The sequence below is a fragment of the Folsomia candida genome, unplaced genomic scaffold, assembly GCF_002217175.1.
Source record: "Folsomia candida strain VU population unplaced genomic scaffold, ASM221717v1 Fcan01_Sc042, whole genome shotgun sequence".
Lineage (NCBI taxonomy): Eukaryota > Metazoa > Arthropoda > Collembola > Entomobryomorpha > Isotomidae > Folsomia > Folsomia candida.
Window position 1 is genome coordinate 165,736 of NW_019091234.1, and position 19,615 is coordinate 185,350.

Here is a 19,615-nt window from a genome sequence, read left to right on the forward strand (position 1 = left end):
TTGTTGTTGGGGTGAAATGCATACCTCAGTCGATGAATCACTCCATCAGCAGTTGATGAATAACATCTCTCTTTTGTCTTGGTTTTTTTATTTTGCTAATTAGTCTTCCAGTTAAAACAACTTCAATCATCATTACGAAATTTATCCCCTTTCTACCCAAGTTGAAGGACAGCCGGACGTAAGTTCAGAGTTGATGGGTGTCAACAACGTCGCAGTGCTGATTATTATCGAATCAGGTAAATCGTAGTTATTGAATCATCATTGGCTCCATTTCGCATGTCAGTTTACATAAATTTTGTTTTTGTATAAGAATTATGGAGGTTACTCCTTTGGATGTAGAAGAATTTGACCCCAGTACTGCGACGACCCTGTTGGATCTTCCAGACTCTCTAATTCTCAAAGTATTCAGCTATCTCAACAAGTTTAAGGATATCGGATCTCTAGCAAAAACCAATTGGAGGTTTAATGGTATTTGTGATGATGAGATTTTATGGAGGAATCTTTTCCATCGGCATTTTCACGTGGGAGTTGGTCTATTTCCAGGACCTTCATGTAAGATACATCCGATGCAATGCTCTTTTTAGCTCTGCAACCTAATAACCCATGTGCAACAAACAGCAATACAATGTTTCAAATTCTTTGGTTTTTTAGATTACGCAAGTTGGCGAAGTGAATTTCGTCGACTGATTGATGATACGCCGTCTATTGAGGTGGAGGAGGTGATCAAACACACTGATCAAGTGCTTCATGTGTCATTTTCCCACGATGGAAAACGATTCGCCACATCCGCTAAGGACGGCCAGATTGTGGTATTATAAATAATGAGAAAAAGTCAATTCTAGTTGTGAATGAGGGTCGTGTACTACAAGTATTTTTGATCAGGTTTGGAGGAGTGGACATCCGGTGAGGGAAGAGTTCTCGAAAAACATGAAATTTTTCAGTTGGAAGTACACCCAGTTTTCCCAGTTTAACGAATCCGATACACTTTTGCTTGTTTCTGGCGTACTATTCGGACATCACAGCACTTCAGGAGAGATTTGCGTTTTAAGTTTAAAAGGTATCCATTGTGTCAATTAAAACCTCGGTTGAACGAATTTTTATATGCATATGATAATTTATAATGAAAATGGCCATCCAACAGACGGATTTCAACTGCAATGCAGAGTTCAGAGCAAGCCTTACGATATTTTTGGGTAAGAATGGTTTATTCCTTCAATTCATATTCAATCCAATCAGTATATAAAAAAACTAGTCCATGAATATCAAGCTACTTGAAAAGTGGAGGCTGCAGATAATTTCGCACAGGTTGCTAATCAAAAACATTAAAATCGAAGCTATCTGGAATATCAATCGTAATTAGCTGACTGACCACTGAAAAATCCTACCAATTTAATTAACATTTCAACATGTCGTGACTTCCATGTTGATTTGTTCTCAATCTTCTGAAAGTCGCATCCAATGGGAACCCCGTCTATTTTGCTATTTTTTCAGAACTTGGTACTCTGACATGTTTTTTCTCTCTGGTAAACACCAATGGTTAAATAATATGGTCAGCAAGTCAGTTATTTGGCTGAATATGGCTTCTCAGGTGAATATTTTGACTCCTTGTTGTTTGTTATCCTTATGGTCAGCATTCTACGTATATAATAATCAATAATTTTTATTGTTTCAAAGGAATCACAATCCGAACACGCTGCTGTCATAAACGAGCTGTACACTTTCTATAATCCAAAAGCCTCGTCGGTCCGATCGTTAATGATCGCTAATTGTGTGGATGGTCCAGAAGTTGATGGAAACTCCTCGCCGCAGGACAAAAATATGCCAAAGGACAGGAAACCTTCAGAATCTCCGTCTTGTTCCAAAGATACCAGAACTGGAAACCCACTCTCCAGTCTTCAAACAGAACGTCAAAATCTGTTCCAAATTAATTCGCAAGAACATCAAGGTCCAGCAGCAGGGTTGCAGGATCCAAATTGGCAACATCGGGATAACATTGCAAATATTGATTACTCGGAAGAATTCAGGAACACGAGACCATATTCCTACCGAAATGAGACGCCTGGCGTAGATGAAAGTTTGTCTGGTGGAATAATGAGAGGTGGTCGAGGAGGAACGAGTACGACTTCTTCATCCATGGAAGACTTACTTTACAGTGATGACATGGACGCTGTGGAGGATGACGCAACATCTTCTTCTACTAGTCCAGATGAGGATAAAAACAGGAGGGGAGGTAATCAGGATGGTTATTTTACGATTATTTAACAATTTGATCTATACAGCTCACCCATTAATTGCTTACACATTTTTTTTGTATATTGACAGCTTCGGTAGAAGAAGATTATATTTTGGACGGTCGCGAAAAGCTCTTAATTTTCACGTGTAGCTCTGAAACTTACACCCCTCACAGGATTGGTTTTAAGAGAATAAAGCCAATGACCTTTAACGGCAGAATTGATCCTGGTCCTAGCGTGAGAGAGAGGATTGAAGAGTACAAGAGGAGGAGGCAGATGGAATTGGACGGCGTGGATGAACCAGACATTAACTGGGCAAATTATGAAGCTGTTGCTGATAGATTTGATAAGGTGCCAACGATGAATTTAAAAGCTGTTTTTGTTTTCTTTTCAAATAGTCAATATTGAATTTAGGTCGACCACATTGTTGATTTACACGGTCACATTATTGGAATGGCACTCTCACCTGACCATCGCTACCTTTATGTAAATAGTCGTCCATGGCCGGAAGGCTACACAATTTCCAATCCTCTGGACCCTCCTCCCATTGCGAGCGAAATTGACATTCATGTCATTGACTTGAAAACGATAACGTGAGATTGCTAATAATAAAATAATTAGTATTTTTACACTGGTCATTAGGCACCAAATTTCGAACTGATAAATTTTCCACTTACACAGCCAAGTGGGGAGGATGCGTCAAGCACATCGAGCCTACACTCCGAACGAGGAATGTTTCTTTATATTTTTGGACACGTGTGACAAGTTTGTGGCGAGTGGAGCGGAAGACAAGCACGGCTACGTTTGGGACAGGCATTACGGAATCTCTCTGATTAAACTCCCACACAACGATGTCGTTAACTCTGTGGCCTTCAATCCTATGAATTCTCATATGCTCGTCACTGTGTCGGATGATAATACCATTAAAGTGAGTGAAACAGTTTTGAGGGGTGTTATTTCCTAACATTGTTGAATAGTTTGATGAGAGATTATGATGTATATTTGCAATTGAGTTGGGAAATAATCAGGTAGAGTGGGGTCGAATGCACAATGGGTTTAAAGTTACTTCAAGTCAGGTTTCTTATAAATACTCTTTCTTAGCACTCATGATTAATTTAGTTACATACATATATGTATTGCGTCAAACGTAAGATACTTGAAAACTCAGAAGAGTCAGACCGAGATAAGAAATTGAAACTCGACAGAATCATTGTACAATTCTCACTAAACAATAGTCATTTATTCATTGACGGATAATTATTTATCGACTTTTTTTTGGTACAGATTTGGAGATCACGGGCACAATGTCGGCGCCTCGGACTAGATGTCCCCACAATGAAAAAAGGGACAACGCTATACGATTTAAGAAAAGGGCGAGTTTCTACCAAGGTGTCGTGATTAGCTCACTAATATTACTTTAGGTGTTTAAGCTCGCTCATATTCGAGTCCAATTTCATCTCCGTTTTGGTCTAGTCGGATGCAGTGCGTGCTTAACTCGTGTTATTTTTTACTCGTAACATTTTTATATGAAATAATCCAGTGAATTTATTATAACTGTGGTGCTACTAATACTCTCACTAATTATTCCTTAATACCAAGCCGACAGTTTCGGTTTCTTATTCAGTTCACAAGCGTACTTATTTGATATGTGTGCTGAGAGTGTGATTTTACTAATATCAGTTAGTAACCGGTAGTTAGTAATTTAAGCCGTCCAGAACGGATAATCCTGTAAATCGAAAGCTTTAACAAGGACGGATATACGAATTGAGCCGCACGGAATTATCTAAATTATATATTATGCATGTGTCGATGAGCGAGTGAATGAGTGGCTTGCGCCCATTTCTATTTTGTATAAAACTCGGATTATTATTTGAAATGCTAAGAAAGTCCAAAAGTGCCCGGAAACAGAAGAATTAATAATTAATTACATACTGAAAATCGAAATCATCGATCTTTTAGAGCTTTAATAATATGTAAATTGTTGTGTTGCTGAATAAATCAGAGGAAAATAATAAAGATACTAAAAATGCATACTTACACAACTGTCAGTTACATACATATTTGCATATTTGTATTATATACATAATGCGTCAAGAATAGAGACCGAAACCATCAATTTTATTATTTAATGTTACTTTATTAAATTTGTTACTCGTGAATGCGAGCTAGTCGGTAGAAACTTTTAGTATCCGACCGTAACACCGATTTACATATCAGCTAACATTAATCTAATTTTTCCTTCGTCTCTTTCGTTCTTGCACCACTGTGATGTGCAAGGAAAGGCGTGACAAAGCGCAAATTTAAAAGTCTGTATACGATAGCGAGAAGTTTACGAAATTTAGGCAATCGATAATAGTTTTAAAGAAAGAATATGTGCGCAACTGCAAAATTACTTTTACAATCGGCATCCAACTCATGTTAGTATGTCCACTGGGGATGGGGTCCGGGAGGGCTATGAGACGGGAGGAACGGATGGGGGTGGAGGAGGAGGAGGTTTCCGCAACTCGCAATGACCATAACAATTCTCACACTCGTCCTCCTCTGACTCGGAGGAAGATTCGCCAAAGACGTGCGGTTTCTTGTAGATGCAACAACCTGACGAACAATTTAATTAGGTATTATTATGAGGTTCATATTATGAGTGAAATATTACGAGCATCATATTCTCACATTTTGATTTTCGCTTATCCATGTGCTCATTATCAACCGTCTCTGTGGTCCAGTTGACTTTTTTAGAGTTTTTGGGCTTCTTTAAAACTAATCTAACGGAGGGGGCAGGCTCATGGAGTCTTGGTGGCTCTGTCTGTAAGGGCAAGTAAATAATAATATTTTCATCAATCCAGAATAAATACTGAATGAGTTATAAATTTTGCTGGCTCGTTTACTAACCTCAGTCAAGGTGAGAGTAGAATTTGAGGTCGATGCATGTGAGGAAGAGGTCGTCAAGTTGGTCAACGAGGACGTGGGGGAGGAGCTTCTAATGACGGGGGTCGGACTAGTACGCACACGTCGCTCAGGAGGCGACATCATTAGTCCGTAGGCTCTATTATATTGCCCTCAGTAGTTCTTTACTTTGCCAACGAATGAGCATTGCAAACTGATCCTATGCATGACTTGTCCTTGACATTTCGACGTTGGATGATGCGTCATGAACAACCCAACCACACTGCAATAGAGGTTAAAATAACTTGAGATACAAATTTTGAAATAGATGATACTTTCAATTCAAATTAAAAGTTTTAACCCCTGGTGGAAAAAAGGGATACAAAAATTTCGACGAACAAAAAAAATAAGCGACTGCGACTATTAATTTATTGTACAAGCTCGCTCAATCGTTTACCAATCTAATTGTAACGAAATCCGTCCCGACTAATATCCTTAGCGCTTAGCCGTGATTGATAATTTAGTTGTTGCTTAATTTAGAATTTTCTAGTAGTTTTACTCCGAATAGGATCGGAAATGGGAGAAATACACAATTTAGCGATACAAATGATACAATACAAGAATTTCAGGGTTGGCCAAGATAATTTAACAAGATACAAGATATATCTTGTATCTTGTGTAACAGAGTTTATCTTATCTTTTATCTTGTATCTGAACGTTTCTCAAAAGTATTTTGTATCTTGTATCTGGAGAATTTATTTCAACCAAATTTTATTTGAAATACTAGTCAAGATACAAGATACTTTTTTAGTGAAAAATCGGGAAACTTGCATATTTGGTAGTATTAAGACTTGGAATTATGAAGATTTAAAAACCTCAGTGTACAGCTTTGCCGAGCCGGATGCAAGGTTCTGTTGTATAACGTCGTAATATTTATTCATCCACAGTAAATTAACCCTCGCACGTTGGCAAATTTTGCAATTTGCATTACATTCCTAATTTGTACCACCATTAGAGCAATTATTCTAAATTTCAACGGAATATACTGGTAATGATAATTTCAGCTCGATAGAATAATTTTAAAAAATCAGTATGGGTCACCAATGATGAAATCCTCATATTTGTTTATAAATTGTAAACAGAGGGTGAGGACTTGCATTATAAATTACAATGCAAGCTATGAGTCTATACTATCATATTAACAAGTTACTCGGCTACAATACAAAAAATCAAGTGGTGCTTGGTTATTTCATGTTTTTTTGCAAGCTCCGAATAATTTATCTTGTATCTTGAAAAAATTATTTCAAATAAATATCTTGTATCTTGTATCTGGGATCACAGCAGATAAAATCTATCTTGTATCTTGTATCTTGTGTAACTCTAATTATTTGTATTTAGTATCTTGTATCTTAAGGTTTCGTTAAAATATTTTGTATCTTGTATCTTGTATCTTTGAAACAAAGTATCTTGGCCAACCCTGAAGAATTTACAAGATACAATTTAGCGAGGTCGTGCAGATCTGCAGGTAGGCAAAATTGACTGGGGAAAGTGAGCCTGTTCTTCCGGTGCTGCGGTGGTGGTGGTTTTTTAAGAGAGAAACCGTGTCACGAAGATCAACTTCGTATGTGCCGTGTAATTGTTTCCACCGGTTTTCGAAACTCAATTGCACCCACCACACCCACTCACCGCTCAAAAAACTTGCGAAATGTCTGACCAAGAAGTTATTCCAGACGGATGGGAAAAACGAGTCAGCCGGTCAAGTGGTAAATGTTTACATCATCTTTTAATTAATAAAGCTTACAAGTTAATAAGCTTCTTTTTTTGCTCTTCTGCATGCAATTAATTTAACTTACTAAAACTCATGCTATTTCAATGGACCGTGTTTATTTTGGTACATATCAAGACTAAAGGCGAATGGTGACCTGCGCAATTATACAAATTTTGTTTAGGTAACGTGTCTGTTCTTGTAATTCGGTTCCGTCTCTGATAAACTTTCAAGTTTGTAGGGTTAATTTAGTTTCTAGTCATCTGCTGATTGTACAAACCGGTCTGAGTTCCGGCTGTGGGGGCAGCGGCAGAGTAATTAGGGATGTAGTTGATGGGACCGGATTGTTGTGGTTGTTGCACTTGTTGAGGTCTTTGAGGTTGTTGTGGTGGCGCAGCGTACGATTGTTGTGGGGGTGGGGGGACTGGTTTAATTGCTCCGTACCCGCCTGGGTTGTAGTAGCCAGCTTGACCTCCGGTCGAGGGGGGGAGTTGCTGCGGAGAGTATGTTCCACTACCCTGATACCCGGGTGGGCGTTGTTGTGGTGGGTATTGGAATTGCTGTTGAGGTTGTTCTGCAATTCTACCTCCTCCTCCTCGATAAGGACTGCTATTAAAATTGTTGAACTGCTGCGATGGAGGATTGGGATTATAAACGTTGTTGGCGTTGTACGGTTGCAGTCTGGGATCATTATTATAGTTATTTGGTGGACGAAATTGTTGCTGCTGGGGTTGTGGTGGTGGTGGTGGTTGGCCAGGATTAGTTTGAATTTGCCCATAATATTGTTGAGGAGGGTTCGATAGTTGACCGTACTGAGTAGGTGGCTGTTTCGTTTGTTGCCCGTAAAAAGTTTGAGGGACATAATTGTTATTGTTAAATTGGGGTTGGCGATACTGTCCCGTGGCAGCATTCGCAGAGGAGGTTGGCAGAGCAGGCTGACCATAATTCTTTGGAGTTTGGCCGATTTGCTGATTTTGTGTTGGCCCAATTTGAGCATAATTTCCCATCGCAGGGTTTGGTGGTGACCCACCCATCATTTGTTGTTGTACGGGTGGAGTAGGAACAAGTTTCTGCTGTTGGTTTGGCTGTTGATTCTGATTTTGTGGTGGCCCGATTTGACCATAATTTCCCACCCCAGAGGTCGGTGATTGTGGCGTTGAAGGAGGAGGAGGAGGAACTTTTTCCTGGTTCTGCTGTTGGTTCTGAGTTTGAGGGGTTTGATTCTGTGATGGATTTTGAGGATTTTTATTTTCCGGTGGATTTTGATTTGGCGATGCAGCTGCTGCGACTGGGACGAAGGGTGCAGGGGTATTTGATTTGTGGGAGGTTTCCGTGTCTCCTGGTTTCATGAAAATAGCTGGCCAAGGGTCTGCCGCGTTACCCATCTCGGATGTTATCTCGGGTGCTTTGATCCCCTCACAAATCTGAATTTACGCACATTCAATTTTTAATTTAACGATACATAATTCCTCCGAATGCATATAATAGTACGACCATAATGGTAGATTTCCGAAAACAGTCGAATAAGGGGGCATAACTCGCACATCCCTCCGTCACCCCGAGGTCGTCATCTTAAAACAAGGTATTTTTAAACTTAAAAAAATGTTAAAGCGTTGTGAGACTGAGGACGTACTGAAATTGAAGGAGAGCGAGCAAGACTCGTATGCGCCCGTAAGCTCCGTAGCCCTGAATCTGTTCTGCACCGGGGGCAGAATGCTTTGTAGGACGGATTTTGAATGACCAGGTAGAAAATAGCCTTCCGTATTCATCTGAACACATAATTCATTACGTTGGTGGGTTGATTTGCATAAAAAAATTCATGTTTACAAAATTACCATTCCTAATTTGGACATGATGCAGAGCGGACGGCACTATTTTGAAACAAAAGTCCATTATAATTATAATTCAAAATCAGATTCAGTTAGTGTGTGAAAATTTCTTACATGTTTCACTTCATGATCGCATTCCTTGACGAATTGGTCGTAGTCTGGGATGCTCGAGTACTCCACGATATTTGATTGACAGGTAGGTCCCAGAAAATTATTCTCCACGTAGTGACCAACCTGCGCTCACATTAATAAATACAATTTACTCGTAGCTATTAATAATAATGCTTATTTTTAATTTACGGTTCCTACCGTTGTCGACACGAGGAGAGTAAAGAAAAGCAGAACGACTAAAACCGGAAAAAATTTGGTTTGTCGAAGAAACATTTTAAAATAATTTTTTGAGACAACTAGGATCAAATTGTAGAAAGAAAGTGATGAAGAAAAAAACTCGTTCTGCGGAGCAGTTTCCGTAGGTTGAGGGACATTGGTTAATCATAAAATACAAATATAAAAGTTACATAATGACGAACAATGGGTAAGAATTCCCATTAAATACTGCTTACGTCGGATACTTATTATATTTTGCTAACCACGGATGAGAATATAAATATGCAGTTAGTGACATATTTTGCCAGCAACAATTGCTCATTGTTGATGTTGTTGTTCTTCTATGTTCTTGTACTTGAAACTTTTGACTGGATATGACTCGAATTTTATGACAATAAGCCAAATATTTATTTATTTTTTCATCTTCCAGGCCAAGCCTACTATCTGAACCTGTTCACAAAAGAGAGCCAGTGGCACTGCCCCACGAAGCCGGCGGAACGGTCATCAGGTGGTGGGCCTCAAACCATCCAAGCGAGCCACATTCTCGTCAAACATCGCGATTCTCGACGACCCTCGTCCTGGCGGGATGATAACATTACTCGAACCAAGGAGGAAGCACTCGACATTTTGGCCGGATATCGAGATTCCATCAAAAGCGGGGACGTTTCCTTTGCTGAACTTGCCACGAAATATTCCGACTGTTCATCTGCCAAACGAGGCGGAGATTTGGGTCCCTTTGGACGAGGAGCGATGCAGAAGCCCTTCGAAGATGCAACTTTCGCACTCAAAGTTGGAGAGATGTCGGACATTGTGGAGACGGACAGCGGAGTTCATCTCATTTTGAGAACAGAGTAATAATTTACATATTGTATTTAAACATTTATTTCCGTTTTTGTTATCAGCATGAAAAAATACCTATTTTACAAGAATTTTTGAAACGTATTAAAATATCCAAACACTTCTCTTCTCTTTCTCTGATCAAAATAATAATAAAAATAGTTATGTAAAAAGTTTAATTCAGATTTACTTCTCTTTTTAATTTAATTTTAGCTTTTCTTAAGAACCCACAACGCAGCTAAGTACGTAAGAACTGTTGGAAGAGAATCAATCCACTGATCTAACGATGAACGAGTTACTTAATTGTATAAATGTAATTTTGGACTATTCTCGACTTGAGAACTGTCTTTTATTGTATTATGACCATAATCCCGTTAATGATGTGTTGAGATTTAAAACATGTTTTTAAGCTTAACTCGTTTTTTCTATTTTTGCGATGTTCCATTTACTTACTATAGTTGCCCGCAATTATAACGCGTGATTATGTGATCAGTTCAAGAAATAAAGTAGCATGTGTGTCTATGTACATAACTATAGCTCTACGTTATCGGTGATGTCCAGAAGGTTTAATGCTCGCTTCGTATAAGCATTAATTGCAACCGACACAATCCATTTCAGCCAAATTCAGCGAAACTATTGAGTTTATTGAGCTATATGGTTTTCATAATACCTAAATTGAAGCTGCACGTGAAAATATTTTCGTCCATAACGGACCTCATCATGCTTTGTCAGTCACTAACTACTTTTCTTCTTGACTTCTGGATTATCTCCACAGAAGGTTTCACATTCTAATCTGCTGTCGAACTTGTTGCCATTCCCGTTGCACCCACCATAACCAAAAACCTCGCAGGCTGCCTGCGCAGAGTTGTAGTACCACATGGTGATGAGAGCTGGAAATATTTGACCACTAATAATGACTTCAATGGTCACTAATATTCAATTAGAAATTTAGACTCCACACGTACCTTTACATGGTCCCGCTTCGTATGGGAGGGAGCAGTCCGACTTTTTGTGAGGTTCCTCTCCCCCTGGGTTCTTCTTGTCCTCTTCCTTGTTCTTCTTGATGAACCACGGCGTCTGACACGAGTCGATACAATCGTCCGACGCCTCAAACTTGTTCTGATTTCCGGCACAGCCCAAATACGTGAAGGAGGTGCACTTCTCCTTCGTCGAGTCGAAGTAGTACATCTTTTCCTCGCCGCCACCCCCGGAAGGACATTTTTCCCCCTCGGACTTGGCAAGGGTACATACGCGATCAACGAACGCGGTGCCTAAATTTATATTGAAAAGCAATAGTCAAATCTCAACCCAATATTCATTATAAATAAGATCAGTCGTCTTACCTTCGCACAGGGACGTCCAGGTTAGCACGAATAATATTTTGGTGGATAAGCAGACTCCACATTTCCCATGCATTCTTAATTCACACCGTATTGGTGCGTTATTTATTATCGAGCACTCGTTGGTCTTTAAAAATGAACACCTACTTTTATGATCAATGTATTAAAATCTGACGAATGCTGCTATATAGCTGGTGTCATGTCGTATGCACTTTGTACATACATACATGTATAGACTATATACGGTATAGTACTTGGCGTAAGTGAGTGCTTTTTATTACGTGACACTCATTTCCAATCCTAACTGCACTGGAGTTGAACGGTGAAGATTAATAATGGAATAATAATCATGGTTAATTTGTAAAGAACAATACGAACTCAAATATTTGCTCCTACAAATACAATACAACTGAAAAGTTTACAAATAAATGGTTCGTCATAGTTTATTGTGGCCCATAAACCAATTTTACCAGCATCGCCGTTGTAAACATTTTTGTTGTTTAGTTGTCCATGCAGTATACATACATACATTCATAGTTGCTAAAAGTTCATGAAAATAAATGTGAGATTCCTATCGTAGTTCACAAAATGATTGGCATGATATAAATATTTATATATTCTTTTAATTTCAGTTTGCATTACAATCATGTTGCATTATTTTGTCATTTTGTAAATAATAAATTAAACATATGTAGATTAGTTCAAGTCCGTTATTCCTAGTCAGTAATTTGGTTGGTCAATCCCTAAACTTTTGTTTGACCAGGGTCGGAAGGGGTAAAGCGTATACAACGAGTGAAAATAGGAATACGACGGCCGGGAAGGCCCAGCAAATTCCAAAGTTGAGATAAGTGTTGACATCGTCTCGATCCACCGAGTGCGTGTAGTACCGGTCGTACAAGTAGTGTGTCCCGTTGAGATAGCGACACCCGGGGGAAAACGAGGATGAGAAACAATTCCCCCGAGACCCCACCACCGAGCGCAGATTCACATCCTTGTACTCGAGAAAGATCTGTTCCTGCAGATAGGACGAGGCGTAGCGGGGCTGGGTGATGTAGGACAAGTAGTACTGCCAGTCGGGGAGACCTCGCATGCTTCGCACCGTGCAAGAGCCCAGCGTTATTTGGAGGGCGTGACCCGCAGAGAGGAACGCCACCGCGTAGAATTTGTTCTTTAAGGTCAGCATGGAAGCGAACGTTTGTTGCTTCGCCATAGTGTAGCAGGCGAGGAGGACGAGGAAGAGGAGGAGCCAGTCCGACGTGGATGAGAGCCCCGTCAACCTGTGGGGAGCACAAAAGAGCCACATGGTAGAAATCGCCATGGGTAAACTGTGGGATTGAACTACTGTCTGCGACTTACTCGAAAACTATTCTTGATCCGATCAAGCAAGTGATGACGTCGTAGGGGGCGGAGGATATTGTGTGAGCAGTGATGAAAAGGGGACCCGAATAGATCCCGTTTCGGGCTTCTTGATAATACATTTTTCGGAAGGGTCCAACTAGTAATACAATTCACAATTTTGAATTCCACACGTATGTATATCTACTTGCTTATGCAGTGTACAATAGAAGACGCCTTTCCACTCACAAGTTAACAATGTCGACCACACCGCGGCGAAGTAGGTAATACACAGAATATTTAGGACGAGCCCGTTATAAGTGACAAATATGGCTTGGGTTTCGTCGTTCTACGAGTGAAACACGATGTCAAATTTTAACTCTTTATGCGACTTACGATTCGAGAATTTTTGCCCTCGCTGCAAGTTGAATTGTTTACCTTTCCAAAGTAGAAGATCCACATGAGGAAGAATAGAAAAGGTAGAAAAAATAGCTGAAAAAATACGTTGTGAAGTCCTTGCATGCTGAACAAAAATGTGTTGGAATAATTTCGCCTGAAAAAATACGTATGTACGTTCGTTGTAAGTCTTTAAGGCAATGTGCAATTCAGCTTTAGGTTTAGGTTTAGTTTACATCATGAGTGTGGCCATCTTTCCGAAAACGGAAGGTCTTCCGAATGCATGGAGTGGAGTGACGGACGTGCCCATGCCACGCGTACTGCTCATCTGGTCATCCAGCGAGCCTCCGCCCCCTTTCAGTCGCAGGAACGAGTTGCCCTCCAGCTTGAACTTGTCCACCAGAAGTCCTATTTGATTGCTGGACTCGATAAATTTTTCATGCGATCGACGATCCACCGTGGCGAGGCACAAGTAATAGATTAAGGCATTCTCGATCTGTAAGAATACATGAAAAATATTTTATTCTTGAGCAAGTCTACAAATATAATTTCATTCCACATTTTTTTTAAATACACGCACCTCGGGACAAGGAAACCCAATATTACGGAAGTAGTCTAACATTTGTCTCGTATTTCCAGAATATACGACGTCCCCCAAACATAAATAGGTCACTCTGTGAATAAGAAAATACGTTGTTGCAAAAAAACTTGCTTGTACATAAATTATTATTAACAGAACAGAATAATTTTACCTGTCCAAGAACGGGAAAATATCCGACCTTGGTTTCTCCATGGTAAGGATGACGATTCGGCCATACTTTTTCGTGTAATTGGATAAAATTGATATGATAAAGTACGTATTCAAAGGATCTAGGCCCCAAGCTGGTTCGTCACACAGTAAGACCACTACAAAAAGTAAAATACTTCTGTAGAAGTCATCTTGAGTTTTAAGGTTTTTATCTCGATTCCCATGTAATAATACCTGGATCCTTGATGAGGTGCAGACCGATGGCCAACCTCCTCTTTTCAGAGCTAAGAGTAAACGATACATCATTTACGCTACCATTCGCAACAAGTTTTCATCCTTTTTGATTAGTTTCTTACGGGGTCAACATGTCCACCGTGGATCCGGCGAGTTGGGTGAGCGCAACATCGGACAAAATCTGACGGACGCGTATCTTTCTCATGGAAGAAGGAACTTTTAGAGTGAGACATGCCTCGTGATGCAACGTCTGATGCACCGTCAGCCCAGGCATTAAAAACTTGTCCGTTTGTCCAGTGATGTAGCTACACGTCGACTGTAATTAGCAAAATTAACGACATTTTGTTGTAACTTTGGTCAGATCATGGTGGAAAGTTGATGCAGTTAAATATAGGTAGGTACGCACGTGAAATAGTCTTCGATTCATATTGACTCCATTGAGCAGAACGTATCCTTTCTTGGACCTGTGGCATCAAATTAACGTAATTTTAGTTTTATATCGATGACTGTAAGAGTGAAGTCGAGGTCACCCACCCGTTATTGGCACGACAAGCAATAATATCTAGTAAAGCTTTCTTCCCACTTCCTGCAAAAAACATTACATTTTTCTATTTATTTTTTGTAAAACCACTGAATTTGTCCTATGTATTAGAACCAATTGTGATACCTTTTGAACCTAAAATGGCCATAATATTGGAAGATCCAACTTCCAGAGAGACATCGCGAAGAATAAGTCCCGTCCGGGTTGTTCCAGTAATTTGTTTCAACCACGTTTGTGGTTCAATCTGGAAATGAATTGACACTAATTTACCCACGTTCAGTTGACAACTATTTTATGTAAGTGCTCACATGGCCAGTGAAGTATAAGTTGCTTATTTCCAGCACATAATCCGACTGGATTCCACCCCCACCACCGATTATTGTCGACATTATTGTAACTTTGTTTCTCAACGGGATGAAAATGTTTCTTGATCCTTGGATTTTTTAGAATGTACACAATTGTTACCGGTCAATTTCCTCGTGTTTCACTGGAACACACCCTGAACAACAATTTAATGATTCTCGTCCATTGCATTGTCTTCATTAATTATTGTTGGGTTGGGTTGGTCGCAGCGTGGATAATGATTCTCGGACGTCGTCTCATTCAATTAAATTGCATGGAGAGCAGCCCTCGTTGGATTAAGTCACCTGTGAACGTGTATTAAACAGAAGCAGAACTGTACCATTCTTCTTTTTTAAAGATTGCACTATTAAAATAAAGAATTCTCCTCTATAATAAAGATTAGTCTTTTCGCCATGCAGACAACAATGCAATTATGTACATACATTCTTTATTAAGACTGCAGAAATGGATTGAAATGGCTCCACACAACAACAATCATGGCGTCATACTTAATATACGTGTGGAGACTGGCCCATTGTTGGTCGTTGGTGTGTGATTTTAGCATACGTATTTATTTATAGGAGTCAGTGCTACTTCTCTCGTAGTAATTCTAATTCGATGATGATGATCCCATGAATGACATGACAGTTAATGTTGTGTCTGTTGTGTCGTAATACAGATGCATTCCCATCATCAGTCAGTCAAAGTCAATGACACCCACACCATGAAATCCTATAATACACACACACACATGTACTACTTACATACGTATCCGGGCAAAGAAAGCCCAAATCTCATTTCAATATTAAACGCTACGTAATAATAATGCTCTCAACTGGGGAGTGGACAGTTGTGGGATGAGGAATTCGTTTTTAATGTGGAACAAAAGTCAGGCATAACTGTATCATTTTTTAACGGGGTTCATTTGCCAGAAGTGTTCGTACGCCAGCCAATGCGAACGGAACAATGCATTGATATGAAGAGTACCCATAACATATTGCATCACAGATAAAGTAAAAACTGTTGGGGTCGGACAACAATATCTGCTACTTGGCTAATAAATTCGTGTCTGCCTACACGAACCGTGGACTATTTCTGCGTACACAAAGCTCAGGGTTAAATCAGGATACATAAGGATGTATGTAAAATGGATGTAATTGCAATAATGAGATTGTGATGAATGTCATGCTGGCTGATTTCGACTCTTAATTCCATCTCGCAGTGGTACAAATACAATGTGCACATGTCTAAATGTGTAAAGAGTTTTTATTGTTTTGTCCAAAATCTCTTGACTTAAGATTACTTTTCTTTGCAAGTCCACTGATCACAGGCAAAGTTGGAGACGATTAAAGCCGGAGAGAAAGATTTATGTATTGAGATGATGACTGTGTCGCCTCGCCGGCTTAAAATCCGTGATTTTGAAGGATATAATAATCCAACCGGTTTAGAGGTGCGTCTCGTGAAGAATGGGAAAAATGGTCAAAAAGTTTCAGAGAACTTGACTTCTTATAATCGAGAGAGACAACTTTTGAACTTTACAGATTTTTTAAGTAATATGATGCAAAAACTGAAAGAACTTGTCTCGCTTCTTAATGATTGAACACCAACCATGTCTCACCACCGACCAAAAATTATTAGCAGCAATATCGAGCACCGTTAGGAATTAATTAGACGTTTCTTTCCTCTATGTGCAAATATTTGAGCACTTACATTAGTCACGAAAGTTCGAAGAAGCTTCCAATATATATTTCTCACCTGAAGACTTTACAACCACTGCTGCGGCGTCATTATTTATAATACACTTTCGTGTACTCGTTAGCGGTCTAATTACAATATTTCCTGTTTGCACTCTCGCCAGATTAGAGTCGCACTTTGTTGAGGATAATATTTTTCTGATGATTTCAATGAATTGACTGATTAATGATTTTGCCAGGCCGGATTCAGCACAATATCACACCATCACGTTCCTCATGCTTTTGCAACACTGACTTTTATCCTTGTGAGATGATTGGATTTTAGGTGAAACTGAAGGAAACACGGTTAAATTTTTGGTGCAACAGTTGCATACAGTTTCTTCTATCCCGTAGCGTATTTCCCAACCAACGACTCGCAGAATCTCTGAATAGCGAATGTTGAAACAGTATAGTTGAGAACTTTAAAATATTTTCAATTATTTCTTAAGATTTAATATCTGTGTCTTGTACACTCTTCATCTGCAGAAATGTATTTCTCGTTTCTTATTATTACTAGAAAGATGCCAATTCTGCGACGCCGACTCTGATGCCACCCAAACTTTAACAAGGCAATGAGAATTAAATACCGGTGTATAAAACAAAACTCGGTTTGTACTGCTTTCAAGGCAAAATTTATGCTTCTATTGAATTGATTCAAAAGTCTTTTGAATACGAGGATATTTTATTTGAACCAACGCCACAGGTGGGCAGTCCACACTTAACTCGTCTTCTTCTTCTTCTTCACTGCTAAAACACCAAACACTGCAGAATTCTTGTTAATAGCTTAATAATCCGCTCTATGAACATTAAAAGTCCAACGTGAAATTCCTCAACCAAGCCTTTTTCAAATCCCTTTCAGATCGGAATTTTTGCGTCTTCGTCCACATCCACTGAAATACAATATTCGACTCGTCGTTGAACCATTCTACTTGATAATTTTCTACTCCTGCTGCTGCTGTTGCGAGTACTGCCAAGAAGAAGATGACGAGCCCGTGATAATAAATGCAAATTGCGGTGCTTCGTTAGCTCAACTTTTCTTCATCCAATCCCCACCACAGGCACTTGACTTGACAAGACAACAAGTCTGATTGTTGTTAGTTTTACGGAAGGGCTTCACTCACTCACTTTCCATTCAACTGGGGATTAGAATCTTATTATGAGAGAATGAACTTGCGGTTACACACTTCTTGTTGGTACTGATGTTTGTTTGTCGTAAGTCGTAGCAAAGGAGTTTGCAATGGTGCTGATAATTTTGATTCTCACAAGAAGACCAAGAAAATAATAATAAAGAAGATGATGGGTCCATTCCCTGAAAGAAAGGGATCGGACAACGAATAAAATAATAGCGTCAACTTGGAAGATTTCTATCTGCTCAATGTTCGAAAATACACACATACTCGAATCCAATAATCCAATGGACATGAAGCTGCTTCAGGTTTGGGCTGGTAAAAAGTTGAGCTTTTTAAAGCAACACGTAACAATGAGAGTGAGTGAGAGGGGGACCAGTAGTGGATTTGTAGGCACAAAAAATGTGAATACCTTTGAATGCTAGAGAATGAAAGCGTATGTCCTTATGATGCTCGACGTACAGGTAAAAAGACGTACGTACGAGGACCGTGTAATAAAGCTCACCTGTTGAACACACACAGGTCCGCGGAATGGAACTTCACCCTTTTTTACTAGGCATCCACCACTATATGCCTACCATTTGCACTACAAATTCACCGGATAGTGGGAACATTATAAGGAAAGTGAATAACCCCAACAATGGACAGGATCTTACCACAAGGAACAAGAAACCAGCAACACAGTGGTAAGATGACATGAGAGAGAGATTAAAAGATTGCTTTTACCAGGTTGACTTGCAATAATGTCCTGTTCTTCTTCTTCCCAGTTTATTCCCGTGACGGATTTATTTATGTGTACATGAGGACGACGATACAATAGGGAAGGAACAATATCAAGGAATTGATGATGATGATGACGACGAGAGGAGGCTTCTATTTGCAGATGAAATGAGATTGAAAGACAGGAGTTATGTACATCAAAGAAGAGAAGATCTAGTCTTATGATGTTGCTTTTTTAAATGGGTTCGATGGGAAGATGAGATGAGTTTAAACTCATCAAATCAATATTTCATTCTTGCTAGTCTCATAATTTTAATCAATATGACTAAAGTGCCGGCTTTATTATTAATTATCGTATATTATCATCATGTCATTCGTCTATTCTAATTTTTCTGGAGAGAATTATTTGTCTCCTCGTCTGTATTACATAATAATATCGTGAAGGCAATATTTTATAAAAAATAATAAATCGTCCAACAATACTGCAGTGTAATATCTGTACTATAATTTCAGGAATTTTTAGGTCCCGGTCATCCTTCTAAGTATCCTTCCATCAATTGATGACTGATAATCAAAGCTCGCCTGATTAGAGCAGATTCCTTCTGAAATTCGAAATACGATTACTGATGGCAAAGAATTAAAAAATTTACAGTCTTTGGCAGGACTATTTTTATTACCTGTCATTGTATTTGAGCAATTTGGTTTATAATTTGGTTTACGAGGCTTGAAATCTGCAAACAAACCGTCTCGCGTACAAGGGCATGATAAAGAGGAATAGAATCGGGAATAATGCCAGTAGTAGAATGGCTATGGCGAGATGTACACATTTGTAGAAAATGTCCACCAGAAAATCACAAAAACAGTCGAAACACCGTTTACACTTGGTCACAATTCGACGAAATAGCCGACACGGCCAGGTGGCCACTCTACATGCAAAGTAAACTACCGACTCAATCTGAAAGTTATCTTGGATGTGGTCAAAAATATGCCGGGCCAAAATTCCGAGGAAATTTTTCACCTCTTTAAACAGAGTGGCCATTTAGAAAGAGGGGATGACCTTTTAATTAGTTTCCTTCACATTTTGTATAATGGAGTGAAATGAGTGCAAATTTTCCAGCATGACAGCAGCTGGGTTATGCCAAATAAATTGCTAGTAGTCAAGTAAGTACGTTAGCACATAAGTAGTGCTATATAGTTTAGTAGGACAGCTCAAGAAGAAAAAAAGAT

At 39.3% G+C, this 19,615-nt stretch overlaps 5 protein-coding genes and 2 long non-coding RNA genes across 8 annotated transcripts; 3 read left to right on the forward strand and 4 right to left on the reverse strand.

Moving 5' to 3' along the window:
• Nucleotides 1–57: 57 nt before the first annotated feature.
• On the forward strand, nucleotides 58–4,262 carry LOC110861482 (F-box/WD repeat-containing protein 5). The gene is made up of 11 exons (XM_022110598.2): nucleotides 58–236; nucleotides 311–552; nucleotides 652–809; nucleotides 883–1,057; nucleotides 1,142–1,193; nucleotides 1,492–1,588; nucleotides 1,675–2,230; nucleotides 2,323–2,582; nucleotides 2,646–2,824; nucleotides 2,913–3,159; nucleotides 3,516–4,262. Exons 2-11 carry the CDS (start codon nucleotides 315–317, stop codon nucleotides 3,627–3,629), a joined length of 2,076 nt encoding a protein of 691 aa, XP_021966290.1. The 5' UTR covers nucleotides 58–236; nucleotides 311–314; the 3' UTR covers nucleotides 3,630–4,262.
• An 85-nt stretch (nucleotides 4,263–4,347) lies between these two features.
• LOC110861483 (E3 ubiquitin-protein ligase PPP1R11) lies at nucleotides 4,348–5,743 on the reverse strand. Its single transcript, XM_022110599.2, has 4 exons — nucleotides 5,572–5,743; nucleotides 5,121–5,397; nucleotides 4,902–5,034; nucleotides 4,348–4,826 (listed from the first exon to the last, which is right to left on the reverse strand). The coding sequence occupies exons 2-4, from the start codon at nucleotides 5,259–5,261 to the stop codon at nucleotides 4,684–4,686; spliced, it is 417 nt and encodes a 138-aa protein (XP_021966291.1). The 5' UTR covers nucleotides 5,262–5,397; nucleotides 5,572–5,743; the 3' UTR covers nucleotides 4,348–4,683.
• A 920-nt stretch (nucleotides 5,744–6,663) lies between these two features.
• LOC110861479 (putative peptidyl-prolyl cis-trans isomerase dodo) lies at nucleotides 6,664–10,403 on the forward strand. Its single transcript, XM_022110594.2, has 3 exons — nucleotides 6,664–6,877; nucleotides 9,466–9,886; nucleotides 10,086–10,403. The coding sequence occupies exons 1-3, from the start codon at nucleotides 6,820–6,822 to the stop codon at nucleotides 10,093–10,095; spliced, it is 489 nt and encodes a 162-aa protein (XP_021966286.1). The 5' UTR covers nucleotides 6,664–6,819; the 3' UTR covers nucleotides 10,096–10,403.
• On the reverse strand, nucleotides 10,264–11,672 carry LOC110861427 (protein AMBP-like). Its single transcript, XM_035844777.1, has 2 exons — nucleotides 10,838–11,672; nucleotides 10,264–10,762 (listed from the first exon to the last, which is right to left on the reverse strand). The coding sequence occupies exons 1-2, from the start codon at nucleotides 11,058–11,060 to the stop codon at nucleotides 10,608–10,610; spliced, it is 378 nt and encodes a 125-aa protein (XP_035700670.1). The 5' UTR covers nucleotides 11,061–11,672; the 3' UTR covers nucleotides 10,264–10,607.
• A 132-nt stretch (nucleotides 11,673–11,804) lies between these two features.
• LOC110861478 (ATP-binding cassette sub-family G member 5) lies at nucleotides 11,805–17,867 on the reverse strand. Of its 2 annotated transcripts, none has more exons than XM_022110593.2 (14): nucleotides 16,564–17,867; nucleotides 14,775–15,113; nucleotides 14,593–14,710; nucleotides 14,460–14,511; nucleotides 14,332–14,389; nucleotides 14,048–14,241; nucleotides 13,926–13,975; nucleotides 13,696–13,849; nucleotides 13,524–13,617; nucleotides 13,180–13,439; nucleotides 12,986–13,100; nucleotides 12,797–12,896; nucleotides 12,569–12,707; nucleotides 11,805–12,489 (listed from the first exon to the last, which is right to left on the reverse strand). In XM_022110593.2, the coding sequence occupies exons 2-14, from the start codon at nucleotides 14,853–14,855 to the stop codon at nucleotides 11,949–11,951; spliced, it is 1,956 nt and encodes a 651-aa protein (XP_021966285.1). In that variant the 5' UTR covers nucleotides 14,856–15,113; nucleotides 16,564–17,867; the 3' UTR covers nucleotides 11,805–11,948. The 2 variants fall into 2 exon arrangements, with proteins under 2 accessions (XP_021966285.1, XP_035700666.1); XM_035844773.1 differs by lacking the exon at nucleotides 16,564–17,867 and adding an exon at nucleotides 15,252–16,544.
• An 11-nt stretch (nucleotides 17,868–17,878) lies between these two features.
• LOC118433130 lies at nucleotides 17,879–18,858 on the forward strand. Its single transcript, XR_004833203.1, has 2 exons — nucleotides 17,879–18,354; nucleotides 18,436–18,858. It is a non-coding gene; the product is annotated as an uncharacterized LOC118433130 (long non-coding RNA).
• LOC110861529 lies at nucleotides 18,698–19,542 on the reverse strand. The gene is made up of 2 exons (XR_002549058.2): nucleotides 19,066–19,542; nucleotides 18,698–18,990 (listed from the first exon to the last, which is right to left on the reverse strand). It is a non-coding gene; the product is annotated as an uncharacterized LOC110861529 (long non-coding RNA).
• Nucleotides 19,543–19,615: the final 73 nt, after the last annotated feature.